This window comes from Martes martes, assembly GCF_963455335.1.
Source record: "Martes martes genome assembly, chromosome: 7".
Classification (NCBI taxonomy): Eukaryota; Metazoa; Chordata; class Mammalia; order Carnivora; family Mustelidae; genus Martes; species Martes martes.
In genome coordinates this window covers 73,602,042-73,625,180 of record NC_137894.1, presented here as the reverse complement: position 1 = coordinate 73,625,180, position 23,139 = coordinate 73,602,042, and the positions used below count along the sequence as shown (strand labels likewise).

Here is a 23,139-nt window from a genome sequence, read left to right as displayed (position 1 = left end):
GAATTAGGCCAAGTTCTCCAAAGTTGCCTCCTCTGAGTGACCTGCAATGCTTTGAACCCTATACCCACCAGCGTCTGAGCTGGGCAAGTACACCACAACCACACCTGCATGGGGAAACAGGGCATGACTCCAACTCGCTCTCGGGAGACTGAAATTCAAGGGCCATAAAAAAGAATGAGATCTTGCCAGCTGAGACAACATGGATGGACTGAGAGTATATTATGCAAAGTGTAATAAGTCAGGCAGAGAAAAACAAATACCTATGATTTCAATTATATGTAGAATCTAAAAAACAAAATGAACAAACAAACAAAAAAATTAGACACAGACCCATAAATACAGAAACCAAACTGACAGTTGCCAGAGGAAAGTTTGGTAGGGGGATGAGCAAAATGGGGAAAGGCAAGAAGAGATACAGGCTCTCAGTCATGGAATGAGTAAGCCATGAGGATGAAAGGCACAGCAGAGGAAATGAGGGTATTGTAATCGCCTTGCATGGTGAGAGATGGCAGCTATGCTTGTGAACTTAGCATAATGTAGAGACTTGCCAGTTCACTCTGTTGTATGTCGGAAATTAAGGTAGCATTTTGTGTCAACTATACTTCAATTTTTTTAAAAAAATCTATAAATACAAAAAAAAAAAAGAAAGAAAGAAAAGCTATTTGGAGCCCTTCAGGATGAACTGAAAGGACAACACACAGAAACTTGAAGATATAAAATGAAATTTAAAAGAAAGGTGAAAGCCTCTAAATATGTAAAAATAAAAGCAATAGCAAATATTAGTTTTTATGATTTAAAAGAAAAATTCATAAAAAATAATAATAGATCTATGTTAATGGTCACATGATGTATAAAATATAATATGATATATATGTGGTATGAATAAAACATGACTGTGGAAAAAATTTGAATAACCTTTTAAAAAAGAAAAAACAGGGGCACCCAGGTGGCTCAGTCGATTAAGGGGCCGACTCTTGGTTTCAGCTCAAGTCATGGATTCAGGGTCTTGAGATCGAGCCCCACGTTAGGTTCCTAGAAGAGTCTGCTTGAGATCCTCTCTCTCCCTCTGCCCTTCCCCAGGCACACACTCTCTCTTTCAAATAAATAAATAAAGACTTAAAAAAAAAAAGAAAAGAGAAAACCTGGGAAGATCTCAAAAATAAAAGAACCTATGCTAGAAAGGATGATTAAAAGATGTGTTTTTTCAGGGCACCTGGATGGCTCAGTCAGTTAAGTTTGACTCTTGATTTTGGCTCAGGCCAGGAATCTCAAGATCATGAGATCCAGCCCCCACCTCTTCCTACCCCAGCCCTGGTGGCCCTTGCTTGTCTCCGCACAGAGTCTGCTTGAGTCTGCCCCTCTCCATGGCTGGTGCGCACTCTCTCTATAAATAAGAAAATAAAATCTTTTTTTAAAAAATGTGTTTTTTTCTCTTTTAGCCCCAAATCTCCTTTTATATTTGTATAATTAAATAATATTTTTAAAATACAAAAGACAAGGGGCACCTGGGTGGCTCAGTGGGTTAAAGCCCCTGCCTTTGGCTCAGGTCATGGTCCCAGGGTCCTGGGATCAAGCCCCGCATCAGGCTCCCTGCTCAGCGGGGAGCCTGCTTCCTCTTCTCTCTCTCTTTGCCTGCCTGCCTACTTGTAATCTGTCTGTCAAACAAATAAATAAAATTTAAAAAAGAAAGAAAGAAAAAGGCCTTTAAAAGAGAAAAAAAGATACAATAATAGTAGAGGACTTTAACACCCCACCCACTGAAATGGACAGATCATCTAAACAAACTATCAACAAGGAAATAAAAACTTTAAATGACGCACTGGACAAGAGGGACAACCACAGATATGTTTAGAACATTTCATCCCAAAGCAACAGAATACACATTCTTCTCTAGTGCACATGGAACATTCTCCAGAAGAGATCACATTCTCGGTCACAAATTGGGTCTCAACTGGTACCAAAAGACTGGGATCATTCCCTGCATATTTTCAGACCATGATGCTTTGAAACTAGAACTCAACCATAAGAGGAAAGTTGGAAAGACCTCAAATACATGGAGGCTAAAGAGCATCCTACTAAAGTATGAATGGGTCAACTGGGAAATTAAAGATGAATTTTAAAAATTCATGGAAACAAATGAAAATGAAAACACAACTCTTCAAAATCTCTGGGACACAGCAGAGGCGGTCCTGAGAAGAAAGTATATAGCAATACAAGCCTTTCTCAAGAAACAAGAAAGGTCTCAAGCACACAACCTAACCCTACACCTAAAGGAGCTGGAGAAAGAACAGCAAAGAAAGCCTAAACCCACGGAGAAGAAACATAATAAGACCAGAGCAGAAATCAGTGAAATAGAAACCAAAAGAAGAGTAAAACAAATCAACGGAACTGGGAGCTGGTTAATTGAAAGAATTAATAAGATTGATAAATCCCTGGCCAGACTTATCCAGAAGAAAAGAGAAAGGACCCAAATAAAATCATGCACAAAAGAGGAGAAATCACAACCATCACCAAAGAAATACAAACAATTATAAGAACATATTATGAGCAACTATACACCAGAAAATTTGACAATCTGGAAGAAATGGATGCATTCCTAGAGACATAAAAACTACCACAACTGAACCAGGAAGAAACACAAAACCTGAACAGACCCATAACCAGTAAGGAGATTGAAGCAGTCATCAAAAATCTCCCAACAAACAAGAGCCCAGGGCTAGACAGCTTCCCAGGGGAATTCTACCAAACATTTAAAGAAGAATTAATACCTATTCTCCTGAAACTGTTCCAAAAAATAGAAATGGGAGGAAAACTCCCAAACTCATTTTATGAGGCCAGCATTACCTCAATCCCAAAACCAGACAAAGACTCCATCAGAAAGGAGAAATACAGACCAATGTCCTTGGTGAACACAAAAATTCTCACCAAAACACTAGTCAATAGGATCCAACAGTACATTAAAAGGATTATTCACCACGACCAAGCATGATTTATTCCCAGGCTGCAAGGTGGTTCAACATTGGCAAATCAATCAATGTGATACAATACATTAATAAAAGAACAAGAACCATATGATACTCTCAATAGATGCTGAAAAAGCATCTGACAAAGTACAGCATCCTTTCTTGATCAAAACTCTTCAATATTGATATTGATATTGATATTGATATTGATATAGAGGGTACATACCTCAATATCACCAAAGCCATCTATGAAAAACCCACAGCGAATATCATTCTCAATGGGGAAAAACTGAGAGCTTTTCCCCTAAGGTGAGGAACACAGCAGGGCTGTCCACTATCACCACTGCTATTCAACACAGTACTAGAAGTCCTAGCCTCAGCAATCAGACATCAAAAATAAATTAAAGGCGTCTGAATTGGCAAAGAAGAAGTCAAACTCTGACTCTTTGCAGATGACATGACACTTTATGTGGAAAACCCAAAATACTCCAACCAAAACCACTAGAACTCATACAGGAATTCAGTAAAGGGTCAGGATATAAAATCAATGCACAGAAATCAATTGCATTTCTATACATCAGTAGCAAGACAAAAGAAAGAGAAATTAAGGAATCGATCCCATTTACAACTGCACCCAAAACAATAAGATACCTAGGAATAAACCTAACCAAAGAGGCAAAGAATCTGTACTCAGAACTATATATAAAGTACTCATGAAAAAAAATTGAGGAAGATACAAACAAATGGAAAAACATCCCATGCTCATGGATTAGAAGAACAAATACTGTGAAAATGTCTACACTACCTAAAGCAATGTACACATTTCATGCAATCCCTATCAAAATACCTCAATGTTTTCAAAGAAATGGAACCAATAATCCTAAAATTTATATGGAACCAGAAAAGACCCCAAATAGCCAGAGGAATGTTGAAAAAGAAAAACAAAGTTGGCGCCATCACTATTCCAGACTTCAAACTCTATTACAAAGCTATAATCATCAGGACAGTATAGTACTGGCACAAAAACAGACACATAGATCAATGGAACAGAATAGAGAGTCCAGGGGCGCCTGGGTGGCTCAGTGGGTTAAAGCCTCTGCCTTCGGCTCAGGTCATGATCCCAGGGTCCTGGGATCGAGCCCCACATGGGGCTTTCTGCCCAGCAGGGAGCCTGCTTCTATTCCTCTCTCTCTGCCTTTCTCTCTGCCTACTTGTGATCTCTGTCTGTCAAATAAATAAATAAAATCTTAAAAAAAAAAAAAAAAGAATAGAGAGTCCAGAAATGGACCCTCAACTCTATGGTCAACTAATCTTTGACAAAGCAGGAAAGAATGTCCAATGGAAAAAAAGACAGTCTCTTCAACAAATGGTGTTGGAAAAATTGGACAGCCCCATGCAGAAGAATGAAACTGGACCATTTCTTTACACCACACACAAAGTAGACTCAAAATGGATGAAAGACCTCAATGTGAGACAGGAATCCATCAAAATCCTTGAGGGAACACAGGCAGCAACCTCTTTGATCTCTGCTGCAACAACTTCTTCCTAGAAACATTGCCAAAGGCAAGGAAAGCAAGGGCAAAAATGAACTATTGGGACTTCATCAAGATCAAAAGCTTTTGCACAGCAAATTAAACAGTCAACAAAACCAAAAGACAACTAATAGAATGGGAAAATATATTTGCAAATTACATATCAGATAAAGGGCTAGTATCCAAAATCTGTAAAGAACTTACCAAACTCAACACCCAAAGAATAATCCAATCAAGAAATGGGCAGAAGACATGAACAAATACTTCTGCAAGGAAGACATCCAAATGGCCAATAGACACATGAAAAAGTGCTCCATATCACTCAGCATCAGGGAAATAAAAATCAAAACCACAATGAGATACCACCTCACACCAGTCAGAATGGCTAAAATTAACAAGTCAGAAAACGACAGATGTTGGCGAGGATGCGGAGAAAGGAGAACCCTCCTGCACTGTTGGTGGGAATGCAAGCTGGTGCAGGCACTCTGGAAAAAGGTATGGAGGTTCCTCAAAAAGTTGAAAATAGAGCTACCCTATGACCCAGCAATTGCACTACTGGGTAGTTACCCTAAAGACACAAATGTAGTGATCAGAAGGGGCACGTGCACCCCAATGTTTATAGCAGCAATGTCCACAATAGCCAAACTATGGAAAGAACCTAGACGTCCATCAACAGATGAATGGATAAAGAAGATAAGGTATATATATACAATGGAACACTATGCAGCCATCAAAAAATGACATCTTGCCATTTGCAATGATGTGGGTGTAACTAGAAGGTATCATGCTAAGTGAAATAACTCAATCAGAGAAAGACAATTATCATATGATCTCTCTGATATGAGGAATTTGGGAAGCAGGATGAGGGTCATGGTGGGTAAGGAGGGAAAAAAGTGAAACAAGATGGGATCAGGAGGGAGACAAACCATAAGAGACTCAATCTCATGAAACAAACTGAGGGTTGCTGGGGGGGGGTGGGGAGGTGGGGGATAAAGTGGCTGGGTTATGGACAATGGGAAGGGTATGTGCTATGGTGAGTGCTGTGAAATGTGTAAGCCTGATGATTCACAGACCTGTACCCCTGGGGATAATACATTATATGTTAATATACAAAAAAAAAAAAAAAGGTCATAGTAAAAAATATAATAATACTGAAGGATGCCCGGGTGGCTCAGTTGGTTAAGTGTCTGCCTTCAGTCTGGTTATGAGCCCAGGGTCCTGGGATCGAGCCCCCCACCCACCCCTCATCCCCCTACCCTCCCACTCTCTCTCCCCCACCCCTGCCACCACGCTTCACAGGTTCCTTGCTCAGCAAGGAGTCTGCTTCTCCCACTCCCCTGACCTGCCCCCACCCCCTGCTCCTGCTCCCTCTCTCTAATCAATCAGTAAATAATATTTTTTGAAAATACTGGGGTGCCTGGGTGGCTCAGTCATTGGGTATCTGCCTCCGGCTTGGGTCTTGGTTCAGGAGCCTGGGATGAAGCCCCGCATCGGGCTCCTCCTCAGCAGGAAGGCTGCTTCTCCCTCTCCCACTCCCCCTGCTGTGTTCCCTCTCTCGCTGTGTCTCTCTCTGTCAAGTGAATAAATAAAATCTTGAAAGAGAGAGAGAGAAAGAATATAAAATGAAATACTGAAAATACCCAGGGCTTGCACAGATGTGGACCGACACAAGCTCTCATCCATTGCTGGGGGAGTGCAAAATGGTATGGCCACCTTAGAAAATACTTTGGTAGTTTCTTAGAAAACTAAATATATACTTATTATATGACCTAGAATCCTATTCCTGGCTGTGTATCTTACAGAAAAGAAAACTGAAGTTCACACAAAAACCTGTCCACCAATGTTCATAGAAACTCTATTCACAATTACAAAAACCTGGACACAACGCCAACATCCCTCAGCAGAAGCAGCTGCAGTGAAAGCTCTGGGGGCACCTGGAGGGCTGGCGTCCCCTGCGCTGCCGCTGCTGTACACCAGGTGTCTCTGACGTCTCGTGTAACTTCCCCTCACACCTACCGACAGCCTCACCAGCCTTGGCCTGTAGCTAGGCAGCATTTGCCACTCAAGGAACAAAAGGAATCTCCTTGCAACCAAGAGCACAGGACATGGAGGGAAAAAAAAACAAACAAACAAGACAAATGAGACATCCTCAACAAAGAATGGTGACCCCAGTGGAAAGTAGTAAGAGGACAGCAGGCCACTCTAGGACTATCAGAAGACAAGTCACTCCGAATCCAGGAACACACCCTGACACCATGGCCCACAGGAAGCAGCATGGAGACTGAGGAGCAGGGCTGAGCCTCCAGGCGCTGACTCTCCCATGGGCAACACCCATTGATTAAATGAGCAACCCCTTGAACGGAAATACCAATTGTTGCCTCTCCTGTCTCTCCCGGACCCCACCCAGAAAAGATAAGGCCACCAGGGCCACAATGTTAATTCCAAGATGCCGAAGACATTGGCCTGCCTGACCAATGCTGAGAGCGGTGGGGGTGTGGTAGCATCCCAGGGGCCAGAGGAGAAACAGCCAGGGAAAAGAGCTTGCCCAAACTCATGAGAAGGGGCTCCCTAAGACTTTCCCTTCTCGAACACCAGCCTGTCGCAGGAAAGTAGAGGTTAGAGTATAGTAGACTCAACCAGCTTACATCCTTGCAAATTACTTTGCAAATACTGAAGGTAAACTAGTAGCAGTTAAATTAAGAAAACCAAGGTTGGGGAGGTAGTGGGGGGATAGGGTAACTGGGTGACCGGCATTAAGGAGGACACGTGATATGATGAGCACTGGGTATTATACGCAACTGATGAATTATTGAACTCTACCTCTGAAACTAATGGTGTAAGGGCCTATTTAGCCTGAGCGATTCCATCCAGTTAAACAGTGATTTTGTTGTTTTCGCAGTAAAACTTAAACTGACCCTGCCCCACCACCGAGGGACTTACTTAAAAGCAAGTCTGGGAAACCAGTCCCAGGTAACAAAGCCCAAATACAAGGGTGTGACGGTCAGGCCAGGTGGAGACATCCAATCGGTGGGGCGCACATACTGTCTCTCCCTAGCTACCAAGGAGTGTGGGCCCCGCCTTTTGGGTGCCAATTCTGACCAAGGTGATAGGCTAATTCAAATATCTACGTAGGGTAAATTGTGATTCAATTGGTCACTTGTGTGTGACCTAGCATGACTATGCAGCTTTCTCTGTGTGTTGCAATCTCATTGGCCACCTGTGTGTGGCCAGGCTCTACCACACGGCCCTTGCCCTTTAAAAGTTAGTCGGTAAAGCAGGGAGGGGTCGCCCTCTCTGTAAGAGGGGGGCCCAACCAGTCTGTTTGATTCTCGATGCTTGGCGCAAAATAAAGCTTTGCTTGACCTTCACTTTGTATCAGTCTCGCTCCTTTGATTACGGACCCATCGATGGTGTACTGTATGTTGGCTAATTGGATTTAAATTTTTTTTAATATTTTACTTAAAAAGAAAGAAAACTAGAGTGCCTGGATGGCTCAGTCATTACGCGACTGCCTTTGGCTCAGGTCTTGATCTCAGGGCCCTAGGATCGAGGACCGCATCCAGCTCCCAGCTCAGCGAGAAGCCTGCTTCTTCCTCTCCCACTCCCCCTGCTTGTGTTCCCTCCCTTGCTGTGTCTCTCTCTGTCAAATAAATAAAATCCTTTTTAAAATTTTTTTTAAAAAAAGAAAGAAAACTTGGTTATTCAAGAACATCACCTACAGAAGGAGGCAAGCCCAGTGAGCTCCAGCTTGCTTCAGGAAAATACAGCCCATGCTGCAAAGGATGTACCATGTGCCTGCTCTGTGACACTGCTGTGTCAGTCGGATGCAAGATGGCACAAGCCCAGACCATCAGCTGTCCCTCTCCACAGCAGTTCTCACAACAGACATCAACAGGTGTGGAAGATTACAGCCGCCGTAAAACCTACATGGCAACTGAAGGGTTAAAACCACTCTCTATCACGTGCTCAGTCAAGAAACCCATAGCTATCACTCAGAGAAGGTTGTTAAGAAACAGCCAGGCAGCTCAAAGTTCAAAGAATAAAACAAGACTGTACAAAGCAGAACATGACTGGAGTCTGGTATACCTGCTTCCTCTGTAACAGGTTTAGGGGGATTTAGAGGAAAAGATAAGTAGCCCCCATGAGGACCTGGTCACCACTTACCCATCTAATGGTTACATGGCAGCACAAGAGATAACACAAAGGGCGAAAATCAGTATTTCTTAAGGACCGACCCTGTGGTATTTTTCATCTCACAACATATTTAATTCTCCAAAAGCCCTGTTTCCCCTCATTCTTTGTATTTCATGGAAGTCGTAACTAAGGCTGAGAACTTAAGGGACTTTTCTAAGGTCAGACAGCTCGTTAAGTGACAGAAGCAGGATTCAAGCCCCCCATCGAACCGCAAAGCCAGCTGTATGCCTTGAATGTCAAAGTGAACGATAGTACAGATCATCAATGTTTCAGGAACACGGAGAAGGGATGATCCCTCAGCCTTACCGTAGCTAAGGAACAACACCGTTATCAAACGCCAGTGCTTTTTTATCAGGCGCAACCCTTTCCTATCCGCTAACTGTGAATCTTAAAGAAGACTGTCCAACCTCTGCTTTATCATCTTCAGCAATGGGGAAATCACTTAACTACCCTCCCCACACATTCATGTTGTAACAACAGATTAGTAGTAAAATCTTCCTTATAAAGAGTCAGTATCTTCTTCAGACATGTGGAATCAGATATGGAGGCCATGCAGCCAGAAACAATGGCGAACTACACCGCAGGATTGTTCAACAAAGGCCTCACAGCCCATGGGCGTGGCCCAGACTCTGTGGGCAGCACCAGACATCTGAACCATAACTAATTTTTCCCCCAAAACCAGACCCCTCAGCCACTCACCCTCACTAGAAAAACTAACTCCACATGGTGCCTGCTCCCTTGGGTAACAGCTTTCTAACTCAAACTGTACACCTACCTATCTGATTGGCAGAGTCTCAGTCACAAGACCGGAGCCTAGATGCAAGAGAATCTGAGAAAGGAAGTTTACGGATGCCACCTTAGGAAAGCAAGAATCTGGGTTGGGAATTTCCCTAATATAGGACATTCCCCTATGTCCACTACAGTCCATCACTCAGCTGCCCAACGTGAACACACACTCCTTCTCCACAGGTAACTTTCCTAAAACAAAACTGCCCTCATTGAAAGTAATCTTCACTATCTCTTGTACAAAGGAAAATGAGGTTCTACAGTCCCCAGAACTGAAATAAGCCCGTCTCCGCACTTACTGCTTTCAGCTCCAAGGAGAGGATCTCCAGTGATACCCATTCCAGCTCTAATTTACTCAGACCCCCCAACTGTGGACTCAGCCGAAGGTTGACCACCAACAGCATCCTATATATAAAATAACAGAAGGAAGGCAGAAAGCAGAGAAAAAGGAAATCGGTTCAAATACGCAAATATGCACATGACAGAGCAAGGAGGAAAATATGGACAGAGTACCCTCTTTTGTTCTGAAATCGGCCCCTGACTGGAGCAGTACCTATTTCATTCTCTTGCCCTCCACCAGTACAGGTGAAACAAAATTCAATGTTGGTGAACCTGAGCCTTAATGATGCTGTGGGACAATCCCACTAGCCCTGGACTACCTACCTCTCAACTTCTCATTACATGAGTGAAAACTAGAAATGCTTCATTTGTTTACTCCTCTGATTTTGGGTGCAACGGGGGCAAGCCCACAGGACAGGACTTCTCCAGGTCCAGATTCTCCTCTGTTCTGCTGATAGTAGAAGGCTCAGAGGAAGGTTGCCATTTTTAGCAAATAAAATGTAGGACTCCCAGATAAATTTGAATTTCAGATAGGCAATTTATTTCACTATGCCTCATTTAACACTGAAGCATACTTATACTAAAAAAAAAAAAAAAAAAAGATTTGTTGTTCATCTGAAATACAAATTTAACTGGGTATTCTGTATTTTTTTTAATATTTATTTATTTATCCAAGAGAGCGAGCTCGTGAGCAGGGGGAGGGGCAGGGGGAGAGGGAGAATCCTCAAGCAGACTCTCCACTTAGCACAGAGCCTGATTCGAGGCTCAATCCCAGGCCCCCAAAAGCATGACCCGAGCCAAAACCAAGACTCTACCCCTCAACCGACTGAGCCACCCAGGCACCCCTGGGCATTCCATATTTTATCTGTCAGACAAAGAGAGTGAAAAATTAGTACAGGGACTCATCAGACATTACAAATATGTGTAAATATAATTATTCCAGAAAGGGTGAGAGTTTAGGACAACTGAGTACCTAACAATACTAAGGAACAAATCACTCCAGTCACAAGTCCAAGCTGAGACCAAGGGTATGGTAGAATGATTTGGGGACCGTGTTTTTTCCCCTGAGCTTCCCCATCTCTGAATTAAATGGCTTCTAAATCTCCAAGACAGGGGCACCTGGGTGGCTCAGTTGGTTAAGCATCTGCCTTTGGCTCAGGTCATGATCCCAGCATCCTTGGATCAAGTCCTGCGTCAGGCTTCCTTAGCTCAGGAGGGAGTCTGCTTCTCCTTCTTTATCTGTGGCTCTCCCTGATTGTGCTCGCTCGCGCGCTCTCGCTCTCTCTCTCTCTCTCTCTCTGTCAAATAAATAAATAAAATCTTTAAATGAATAAATAAACCTCCAAGAGAAATGACACTCTACCTGTTGCCAATCTCTTCCCTGGACCCCCTGCTCCTCCAAGTTTAGGGAAAACAACAGATATGAAGCTTGAAACCCAGTCATAATAATTATGAGTTCTATGATCTTATTCATGTTCATGTGTCTGAGCCTCAATCCTACATTCGTAAAATGACAGTAATGGTGCTTTCTGAGTTTGTTGTGGAGTAAAACCTCTGGTACCAACATCTGTGTACATTCTATTTCAGCAAAATAAGTTTGAATGTGAGAGTAGGAACACCTGGCTCCCAGAACAAACCGCTCTTCTCCATCTACATCCCCATTAGTGGGGCTCTATTTCTCTGTTTTTCTGTGGTGGTAGAGCAGAGAAGACCCTTGATTTAGAATCAGGAAAATCTATTTCTGAACCATAAGCCTCAACAGCCAATCTATAAAACTGAGCTAAGAATACCTACTTCACAGGGTCATTATGCGAATGTATCTAAGAGCTGGGACACTAAATGATCCATAGGCTCTCAAAAAATGCAAATTCCGGGTACCTGGGTGGCTCAGTGGGTTAAAGCCTCTGCCTTCGGCTCAGGTCATGATCTCAGAGTCCTGGGATCAAGCCCCGTGTTGGGCTCTCTGCTCCGTTGGGAACCTGCTTCCCCTCTCTCTCTGCCTGCCTCTCTGTCTACTTGTGATCTCTGTCAAAGAAATAAATAAAATCTTTTTTAAAAAATCTGAATTCCAATCCCATTTGCTATTGTGATAATATGTGTAAAGTCCTATGGTATGGTCTGTTCCCTTCCCACATCTACTCTCCATGGATCTTCTGCCAATAAACATTTGGTTCAAAGGAAGTGCAAGATCCAGATCAATGGTTTTCAAATTGCAGGTAATCATCCATTAAGTGGGGTGCTGTTCATATTTTAATATGGAGTGGAACAGGGTGGAATGAAAAATGAAAGCACTGCACATGACAAGGATAACTATTGTTTCCCAAAATTTCTAATTTGTATGTGTATATTTGTGCTCATGTACTCACGCACATGTGTATGTGCATTCGGTCCTTCTGCAAAATGCATTTCCTACTATGGGCCATAAAAGTGCATATGTTTCTGAATGCTCCACATAAGGACTCTCCCCACCCATGTTTCTGAGGACCCTTTAACTGTCCTACCTGGGAAAGACATGATCCCTCCAGCCCTGCTGCCCAGATAAGGCACCGTGGTTGAAAGCTCATCCTGGAAACCAGAACTTGGGGGTCAGGCCTCCACTTCACCTCCAGCAAAACAGAGGGTAACTTGGAGGGAACTTCTGATCTTAGGATGGGAGAAGAAACCATGACGCCACAGTTCCTGTGGTTACCAGCCCAGCCCGTCACTCACTGCTGGAGTTATAAAACCCAAGACCAGAAAACAGAAGCAGCATCTGCGTGGGGCACCCTCTCTGAAAAGATGCATTTTCTTCCCCTCCCCCTGCTGCTCCTTCTATGCTGCAGAGCTGAAGCTGGTGAGTCTTGGGGTTCTTCCCTCTGGAAGCGGCAGGATCAGCCCCCAAAACGAAGTTTAGTCTGAAGATAGCTGACTCTTAAACAAGGTTGCAGGATCTCACAGCAGGAGTCCGGAACAAAGTTCCACTTGGGGTATGCCCACCCACACTCTGTGGATACCCAGCCTGGGGTAGTTCCCAGGGACAAAGAACCCCACTGACCAGGGAAAGCCCGCAACAGGTGGGAGGAAGAGGGGGCATCTCCTCGTGCTATAATGTGAGATACTGTGCAGAAGGTCCTATGTTCTCTTCATCCTCTGACTACATTTTACCTTGTAATGTGGCCATTCTGTGATGCTGCTCACGATCTGTGGAGAGGTGATCAAGGAACCTGGAGAGCTGCCCTGCACAGGGACAGAGGAGCATTAAGGCACAGGCAGCATGGGAGCAGGGGAAATCTGAGGTGAAAAATGCCTGAATGGCATCTGCGGCCAGATTGGATATACCTGCAAAAAGGAATGAGAATTTATATGGGAGGCTGTGGATGGGGAGACCAGATACCAGCGGGGTTCCGAGGGAGACGACGGGCAGAGTACAGGGTAAGGATGAGATTCAAGAGAAGCCTTTCCCAACTTCAACCCAGCCTATGCATTCTCTGTGTTCAGGCCCTGGGGGCTCTCTGTTCCAGGGGAGATCATCGGGGGCACAGAGTGCAAGCCACACTCCCGCCCTTACATGGCCCTCCTGAAAATCACCACTCCCCAGAATCGCCTGATGTCCTGTGGTGGTTTCCTGATAAGACGGAACTTTGTGCTGACAGCCGCTCACTGTGCAGGAAGGTGACACAACAGGGTCCTGTTTATCTCCAGAGAGAGATAAACAGCCAGGGTAACAGCCAGGGATGCACACTTGGGCAGCCTGAGGAAGAGTCCCTGGACTGGGAGAGGCAAGACTCGAATTTAAGGAAACTGTTCCCATGATTGATGGATGCCCTGATGTTTTGATCACTGTGAGCTCAGCAACCCTGCAAAGGAAAAAGGAGGCTCTAGCCAAGTGTCCTTCCTCTAAAAGTAGTTCCCATCTCCCCGCCCCCAACAAATGAGATATGTGACCTTCAGGGACCCACCCAATTTTCCAGGCCACTTTCTCCCTGCCCTTTCCAAGAACACTGGCCTTTAGTTGTCAGGGACTTGACCCATCTTTTCCAAGGGAGGCTGAGAACAAGGCCTACCAGGGACTCCACCACCTCCCTCTTTCCTCTGGCATCTCTTGCTCCAGAGGGCTGGCTCTCATAAAGGGCTCTCTGAACTAGCAAGCGCTAACCCTGTCCCTTGGATCCTCCATGGCCAGCTCAGTCCCCAGCAATTCCTGAAGGTCCTGGAAATTGTCCCTGTTCCCTGAGTGAAATCTGAGCCCCCCAAATGCCACAAGTGGCCCAGGAAAAGGGGGTTGGGTAAAGTCCAATAACTGTGATAGACTCCAATTCCCTTTCCTCAGAGTGGGCACATCCCAGGAGAAACTGGAGACCATCACTGTCTCTCCTTGTCCTTTCTTCTCCCTCACCACAGTTCCATAACGGTCATCCTCGGAGCCCATAACATACGAAAGAAAGAAGACACATGGCAGAAGCTTAAGGTCATAAAACAATTCCCTCACCCAAAATACGATGACCTTACTATTCGCCATGACATCATGCTACTGAAGGTGATAATTTCTTTCTCCCCCGTCTCCACTTCCCGTTCCCTTAGTTTTCTCCTTCAGGTCCTCATTGCCCTGAAATATCCCCAGCCTGCCTCTGGACTCCAACCCCACCAAGTCACCCCCACTGGGTGTAGTTCTGATGGGAAACAATTTGCCCTGTCCTCCCCTGACTTCCTCCAACTACCCCGTCACCCCTTTCTAGCACTGACAACGCCTCGTGCCCTTCACAGTTGAAGGAAAAAGCCAACCTGACCTTGGCCGTGGGGACGCTCCCCCTTCCACCCCAGTTCAACTACATCCCACCCGGGAGGATGTGCCGGGTGGCTGGCTGGGGCAGAAGACAAGTGAACGGAACAGGCTCCGACACTCTGCAGGAGGTGAAGCAGAGGCTCATGGATCCCCAGGCCTGCAGACAGTACAGAGATTTCAACCACAACCTCCAGCTGTGTGTTGGCAATCCCAGGAAGACAAAAACTGCATTTGAGGTGACCATCCGACACGGGTTCTTTCCCACAGATCACTGTTTGGGGTCCAGAACATCTCCTGGAAGGAGATGGGGTGGGAAGACTGTCAGCCAGTGACAGGGTCTCAGATCATATAGGCCTAAGGAACTGGAATTGCCCCTCTGCAGATCTACCCCCCACCCCACCACACAGGCTCTTGGCCATCCCTCCCAGGCTGCTGCACTGCACACATGGGGTGGCAAGAAGGAAAGGGAAAAGGGCCATCATACCGAGATGTATAACCCCATGAGAAGCCAGGGTTGCTGGGTCTGACCCGAGGTCTCACTGTGACTCAGGACTGGGACCCACAGGCAGGAATGGATGAATTCCCTGCTCACCTTCTGTGTGCTCTCTCTCCCCCACCCCTCTGTCCCACAGGGAGATTCAGGGGGCCCTCTTCTCTGTGCTGGGGTGGCCCAGGGCATTGTCTCCTATGGACAGTTGGATGCAAAGCCCCCTGCTGTCTTCACCCGAATCTCCTACTACCGGCCCTGGATCAATGAGGTCCTGAAGCAGAATTAAGCCTGGAGGGAGCCTGAGCCAGCCCGAGGGGAAATCCGGAACCAGACCTGAGCAGGTTCTCTGTACCACTTTCTCCAGAGCTGCCTCTGGTCTCTGCTGAGACCCTACCACATCCCTCAGACCCAAGAGGGCTCCTCCAGGTCACAGAGTCCTCAGTAAACCTCAATAAAGACCCAGCTTCATGACGTGAGCATGTGTCCTCTCTCTGGCGCTCCTTCTCCCGACACAGAGCAACCAGCCCCCAGCATGGGCAGCCTACAAGCTTGGGAAGGAATGGGGGTGTGGGAGGGGGGCATAAGTGTGAGAGAGACAGGAAAGAAATAATGAAGAAAAATTAGGGAAAGAAAGAAGAGAGAGAGAATCCCTGGAGAGGCAGGATCGGTATTTCCAACTTAAAGATGTTGCACTAGATCCTCGCTGTAATCATCAACTCTACACCAATTTGGATTTACCTCTAGGTATTGAGAACCACTAAGAACAGTGTGAATCACAAGCAAAAATGTCAGATGTTTAGAGCATCCTTGACCTCTCCCCACTAGTTACCAAGAGTAGCACCCCTCCCCACTAAGTTAGCCAACCAGAAGTTTCTCAGGGAATTGCCAAGTGGTCCCCAAGGGGGCAGGGGAGCGGGAATCATCCTCAGTGAGAACTGTTGACTTAAATATGTGATCTAGGGAAGGCAGTTGGTGCCACATAAGGCCCTCATTATGGTCCACCTCGATAAGATCTACCATCTGTGTATGTGAGATGCAAAAGATCTACCATCTGTGTCAATGTGAGATGCAAAGAAGATTGTCTCTCACTTCTTGCTGCAAATCAGAGAGCTAGAACAGATAAGAGGGGGGATAGCTTCTCAAGTTCTGTGTGGGCAATACCCAGCCACAAGGACTGCACCCAAACCGGTAGGAAGTCAAAAGCCTAGCATCTACCCAACACAAGGTCTTGCCTGTTGAGGGACTGGCTGGGGGACAGAAGCCAGGGCAGGAGGATGGGGAAGGGCACAAGGGGAGCCTGAGGCTGACAGTTCTCCTGGCTTCTGAGGGTATAGCAAGTCCCTGCAACTCTTTCTAGCAATTGTCTTTAAGACATTATCAGAGATATGTCTTACACAAAGATTCAGGAATAAAGATTTTAATCTCTGCATCGTTAATAATTGAAACATTGGAGGGGCGCCTGGGTGGCTCAGTGGGTTAAGCCTCTGCCTTCAGCTCAGGTCATGATCCCAGTGTCCTAAGATCGAGCCCCGCACTGGGCTCTCTGCTCAGCAGGGAGCCTGCTTCCCCCTCTCTCTCTGCCTGCCTCTCTGCCTACTTGTGATCTCTGTCTGTCAAATAAATAAATAAATAAATAAAATCTTTTTTAAAAAATTGAAAAATTGGAATCCCGGCCACGGAACAAAGTTTAGATGGTAAATTCTTATGAATGAATATTTCGAATCCATTAAAAATTTGTTTTCAAAAACATTCAGTCATGTGGGAAAATTCGAAATGTCAGTGTAATACAGGATTGTTGTTCCTGGGAAGACCTGGGACTTCTCCTCTCACTGTAAACTATCCCTTGACTGAACATCCCTCCACCAGGCCATGAGAGATTTAGAAGCTAACAGATCTCTGCCCAGATTATGCAATTTGTGACTGGGGCCATTATTTACTGAATCTATGTTTTGTTTGTTTGTCTGTTTGTTTAAGATTTATTTATTAGAGAGAGAGAGAAAAAATGAACAGGGGAGAGGCAGAGGGAGAGGGAGAGAGAGAACCTCAAGCAGACTCTCTGCTGAGTGTGGACCCAACGTAGGACTCGATCTCAGGACCCTGATATCATGACCTGAGCCCAAACCAAGAGTCACATGTTTAACTGGCTGAGCCACCCAGGGGCCCCTACTGAGTCTATGTTTTTGATTAAATGATGAAAACCTTTTGTCCTTACTCAACCTTAAGAGTACTTTCAACTTACCTGGATATTTTAAGTATTTGAAATTTTGTGTTTTTGTTTCTGTCACTTGGCTTTAGGGCTATGAAACACCATGGCTCCCCAGAAGAGGAGTTGGGTGCACTACTTCAAGTTAATGTCCTCATCAATTAGGAAAAGATTGCATTATTGGGCGGGGGTAGCCAGGAAACTAAGATCTTTGCTAATTTTCGTGATGGTTTTCCTGATGACAATCTTCTCTGATTTTCATCTCACACATGACCTTATCTGCATTGGGCTTGCAGGCTCTGAAAAGGCAGCATGACCAACTGCAAGTTTTCCATCATCAGCGCCACCTCTGGGCCATGAAACAGTCACATCAGTGTGTTCTTTGGGCCTTTATCTCAAAGGGTCTGTCTGTCAGGTCCCAGCAGGGACAGATGGCATAATTTAGAAAAAGTCCAATGGAGGATCTATGTGCAAAGGGAACAGGAATTTAGGTATTTTAGGAAAATTTAGGAAAAGTCCAACGGAGGATCTATGTGCAAAGGAAAGAGGAAACCAATAGGTGGTGATCATGTACCCCAGAACTGGCAACAGTATGAAGCCACCACTGTCCCTTTGGCATGAAGGGGGCTGGGTAAGGAGTGGTTACAGAAACACAGAGGAAGGGCTGAAGCTCTGTCTCCACTAGCTCGAGCTGAAGCAGCAGGATGGGAGCTGTGGGACCATGGGTCCGTGGAAGGACCCTAACAGACACTGAGTATCTGATCTTGGGACATCAAGTGACTGTGATCACACCGACTGAATAAAAAGCCCTGGTTCCAGGGAGCCTGGGTGGCTCAGTGGGTTATGCCTCTGCCTTCAACTCAGGTCATGATCCCAGGGTCCTGGGATCGAGCCCCGAATCGGGCTCTCTGCTCAGTGGGGAGCCTGATTCCCACCCCCCTCTCTGCCTGCTGCTCTGCCTAATTGTGATCTCTCTCTCTCTCTCTGTCAAATAAATAAATAAAATCTAAAAAAAAAAAAAAAAAAAAATCCTGGTTCCCAGGCATAGCCTGGGAGATTTGCTTCCACCAGAACTGAGGATATCTTTTTTAAGACTTTATTTTTTTATTTATTTGACAGACAGAGATCTCAAGTAGGTGGAGAGACAGGCAGAGAGAGAGAGAGAGGAGGAAGCAGGCTTCCCGCTGAGCAGAGAGCCCGATGCAGGGCTCAATCCCAGAACCCTGGGATCATGACCTGAGCCGAAGGCAGAGGCTTTAACCCACTAAGCCACCCAGGTGCCCCCAGAACTGAGGATATCTTAAAAGTTCCACAAAATCTAAAGTTATGGCTGCCAGCTGTCATGTCAAGTCTGTCTTGATGGCGAGCAAATCCCTAGGCTACAATGAACTTACCCCACTGGCATGGATAACTCACCCTTATTATTATACAAAGATAGAGGCTTTGCAACATAATAAGGGCAGGGAGAAGTGTGAGGCATACCTTGGGGCTTCTGTCCAGTAACAACTAAAACATGTAGCTGTAGCAACCCTACCCGCCCCCCCCCCCAAAAAAAAGCCCAGGAACCACAGAGATTAAGGTATAGGTTACCCTAGTGGGTAAACAATTTAAACCAACAGAAGTTTGCCAAGGAGTGGACCAGGAAGGGAATGGGGGATAGATACCAGGGGAGAGAGACAACTACTCATGGTGGCCCTAGGACCAGCTGCCACTGGACGACTGTAGCCTATCCTTACAAAGAGACGAACATTTAAGTCAGTAGACTTTGCGAGGCACCTGGGTAGTTTAGTGCATTAAGCATCGGACTCCTGGTTTCCACTGAGGTCATGGGATCAAGCCCTGCCTTGGGCTCCTGCTCAGCACAGAGTCTATTTGTCTTCTGTTCCTCCCCCTGTTCGTGCACTCTCTCTCTCTCTCAACTAAATAAATAAAAGCTTTTTTAAAAAATCTTTTAAATCCGTAGACTTTAAGTAAGCCTTCATAATGCAGGGGGCTTCGTCCCATCAGGTGAAGGCCTTGAGAGCAAAGACAGGTTCCCTACAAAGGAATTCTCAAGACTGTGACAGAGAAAATCTGTCTGTTTCTAGACGGCTGCCCTGAGGAATTCAGATTCAAGACTGCAACTTCAACTCTTACCTGAACTTCCAGCCTGCTGGCATGACCTGCAGATTTCAAACTTGTCAGCTCCCACGGTGGTGTGAGCCAACTCTTTAAAATAATATCTTTTATATGGGGTGCCTGGGTGATGCAGTCAGTTTAGCAGCGGACTCTTCGTTTCCACTCAGGTTGTGATCTAGGGGTCATGGGGTTGAGCCCCGCATCTTTCTCCACACTCAGTGCAGAGTCCACTTGGGATTCTCTGTCTCCCTCTCCCTCTGCCCCTCCTGCTCGCTCTCTTTCTCTCTCTCTCTCTCTCAAATAAATAAATAAAATCTTTTAAAAAATAATTATATCTCGGGATGCCTGGGTGGCTCAGTTGGTTAAGCCGCTGCCTTCAGCTCCGGTCATGATCCCAGGGTCCTGGGATCGAGTCCCGCATCGGGCTCCTTGCTCGGCGGGGAGCCTGCTTCTCTCACTGCCTCTGCCTGCCTCTCTGCCTGCTTGTGTGTACTCTCTCTCTCTCTCTCTGGCAAATAAATAAAATCTTTTAAAATAATAATAATAATTATTATTATTATTATATCTCTTATGGATAGATAGATATACACCCAAAAATATATATGTGTACTTTTTATATAAATGGAAATGACTGCTACCTTGAAGAATCAATGACAAGGTGAAATGAACTCAACGTGGAGCAGGAGGGGACCTGACCTGACACTGTCCCTACTCCACTAATGCTCAGGGACAGGTACTTCCACAGAAGGCTTCTTACTCTGGTCATCCACAACTCCTTCCCTAAAAGCTTTCTCTGGTGTAGGAACATGGTCAGCCAGTGCACAAAGCAGATGAGAAGTGGCCCCTCAGGTGGCCTCACCCCATAAGGAATGGAAATGGATGGGTAATGAACCCCAAGTCATCACTCTGCTGGTGAGACAACTTTGAGGCCTGTCTTACAACGTCTCCCAAAAGTCCCAGGTGAGATGAAGCTTAAGGTGTCCACAGCAGTCACCTGCTCAGTAACATACCCTGTATTTTCCTCCCCTCTTTCCCTCCCTACTCTATTTCTCCTCTCCACTTCTCTCTTGATGCTTCCAGGAGTCACATCACAAGTCAACTACTTGCACTCAAATCTTTGTATCAGGCTCTGTTCTGGCAAAAACCCAAACTAAAATATTCCCAGAAATCATGATTTAAATTAAATTAAATTTAAATTAAATCTCTGGTGATTAGGGGGCACCTGGGTGGCTCAGTGGGTTAAAGCCTCTGCCTTTGGCTCAGGTCATGATCCCAGGGTACTAGGATCGAGTCCCGCATCGGGCTCTCTGCTCAGCAGGGAGTCTGTCTCCCCCTCTCTCTCTGCCTGCCTCTCTGCCTACTTGTGATCTCTGTCTGTCAAATAAATAAGTAAAATCTTTATAAATAAAAAAATCTTTATAAATAAAATAAATTAAATTAAATTTTTAAAAAATCTTTATAAATAAAATCTTTTAAAAAATAAATAAATAAAACTTCTAGACAATGTGACAAGCGAGTACCTTTTTACCTTGGGGTTTGGAACGATTTCTTCAAGGCATGCAAAAGCCACTAACTTAAAAGCAAGTTTCTCCACCTTGCACTACTGACATTTTGAACTGGATACAATTTTGTTAATGGGGGCTGTCACGTGCATTGTAAGATGTTTAACAGCCGCCCTGGCCTCCCAGTAGATGCAGCCACTGCCAATACTAACCCAGTTATGAGAACCAAAATTGTCCCCAAGGCACTGTCAGATGTCCCTTGGAGGTACAGTTGCCAGATTTAGGGGGGAAAAACAGAACACCCAATTAAACTTGAATCTCGGATCAACAACAGCAAAATAGTATGTGTCCCAAATGTTATCCAGGAAATGCTTATATTAAATTTGTTTCATTGTTTATCTGATATTCAGATTTAACCAGATGTCCTGTATTTTATCTGAAAATTACCTCCGGTTAAGAACTACTGTCTCAGGGGCGCCTGGGTGGCTCAGTGGGTTAAGCCTCTGCCTTCGGCTCAGGTCATGATCTCAGGGTCCTGGGATCGAGCCCCACATCAGGCTCTCGCTCAACAGGGATTCTGCTTCTCCCTCTCTCTCTGCCTGCCTCTCTGCCTACTTGTGATCTCTCTCTCTGTCCAAAAAATAAATAAAATCTTAAAAAAAAAAAAAAAGAACTACTGTCTCAAAGGAAAAGTTATCTGATCACCTTTAAGAGAATGAAAAAGCAAGCCATCAGGTGGAGGAAGATCCTTGTATCACACATGCAGAATTTATGAATAATGCCTATTGAGCAATAAGAAAAGAATCAGACCATCCAATAAAAACACAGACAAGAGGCGGAGGAGTCAAGATGGCAGAGAAGTAGCAGGCTGAGACAATATCGGGTAGCAGGAGATCAGCTAGATAGCTTATCTAACCATTGTGAACACCTACAAATCCAACGGGAAATCGAAGAGAAGAGCAACAATTCTAGAAACAGAAAATCGATCACTTTCTGAAAGGTAGGAACTGTGGAGAAGTGAATCCAAAGCGAAGGGAAGACAGACCGCGGGGGGAGGGGCCGGCTCCCGGAAAGCAGCGTAGCAATGGAGCACAAAATCGGGACTTTTAAAAGTCTGCTCCACAGAGGGACATCGCTCCAGAGGCTAAACCAGGCAGAAGCCCACGCAGGGTCAGCGTAACCCCAGGTCTCACGGGGTCACAGAAGGACAGGGGTGTCTGAGTGCCGCAGAGCTCACAGGTATTAGAGCGGGGAAGCTGGCTACAGTGACAAAGCCGGAGAGTGAGCTCTCAGCCTGGGATTACCTTGAGCCGGTCGCAGGCTGGGTGGGCTCGGAGCACGGCCGGAGGCCACAGAGACAGAAGCAACCGGGCGCTTTTCTCCAAGTGCCAGCAATTGACTGCTTTTCTCCAGGTGCGACCAGAGGCCAGGGAGGCAGGGGCGGTTGGGCGCTTTTCTCTGAGGGCGCACTGAAGAGCGGGACCCCAAGGTCTCTGCTCCTCCTGGCCGGAGATTGGGAGGCCACCATCTTCATTCCCATCCTCCGGAACTCTACGGAAAGTGCTCAGGGAACAAAAGCTCCCGAATACTTAGCCTGGCCCCTGGCAAGGGCGGTGCAATTCCGCCTGCGGCAAAGACACTTGAGAATCACTACAACAGGCCCCTCCCCCAGAAGATCAACAAGAAACCCAGCCAAGACCAACTTCACTCACCAAGAACAGCAGAATTCCAAAGGAGGAGAAAGCAAATCTTATCTGGACAAAATGACAAGGTGGAAAAACTCACCACAAAAAAAGAACAAGAGGCAGTACCAAAGGCTGGGGACCTAATCAATACGGACATTGGTAATATGACAGATCTAGAATTCAGAATGACGATTCTCAAGGTTCTAGCCAGGCTCGAAAAAGGCATAGAAGATATTAGAGAAACCCTCTCTGGAGAGATAAAAGTCCTTTCTGGGGAAATAAAAGAACTAAAATCTAACCAAGTTGAAATCAAAAAAGCTATTAATGAGGTGCAATCAAAAATGGAAGCTCTTACTGCTAGGATAAATGAGGCAGAAGAAAGAATTAGTGACATAGAAGACCAAATGACAGAGAATAAAGAAGCTGAGCAAAAGAGAGACAAACAAATACTGGACCACAAGGAGAGAATTTGAGAGATAAGCGACACCATAAGACGACACAACATTAGAATAATTGGGATTCCAGAAGAAGAAGAAAGAGAGAGGGGAGCAGAAGGTATATTGGA

The 23,139-nt window shown here is 45.4% G+C and overlaps 1 protein-coding gene across 1 annotated transcript; it reads left to right on the top strand.

The window, feature by feature from the left end:
- The first annotated feature begins 12,539 nt into the window (after nucleotides 1–12,539).
- On the top strand, nucleotides 12,540–15,541 carry CMA1 (chymase 1). The gene is made up of 5 exons (XM_080809430.1): nucleotides 12,540–12,647; nucleotides 13,315–13,465; nucleotides 14,195–14,330; nucleotides 14,558–14,812; nucleotides 15,209–15,541. The coding sequence occupies exons 1-5, from the start codon at nucleotides 12,593–12,595 to the stop codon at nucleotides 15,350–15,352; spliced, it is 741 nt and encodes a 246-aa protein (XP_080665556.1). The 5' UTR covers nucleotides 12,540–12,592; the 3' UTR covers nucleotides 15,353–15,541.
- Nucleotides 15,542–23,139: the final 7,598 nt, after the last annotated feature.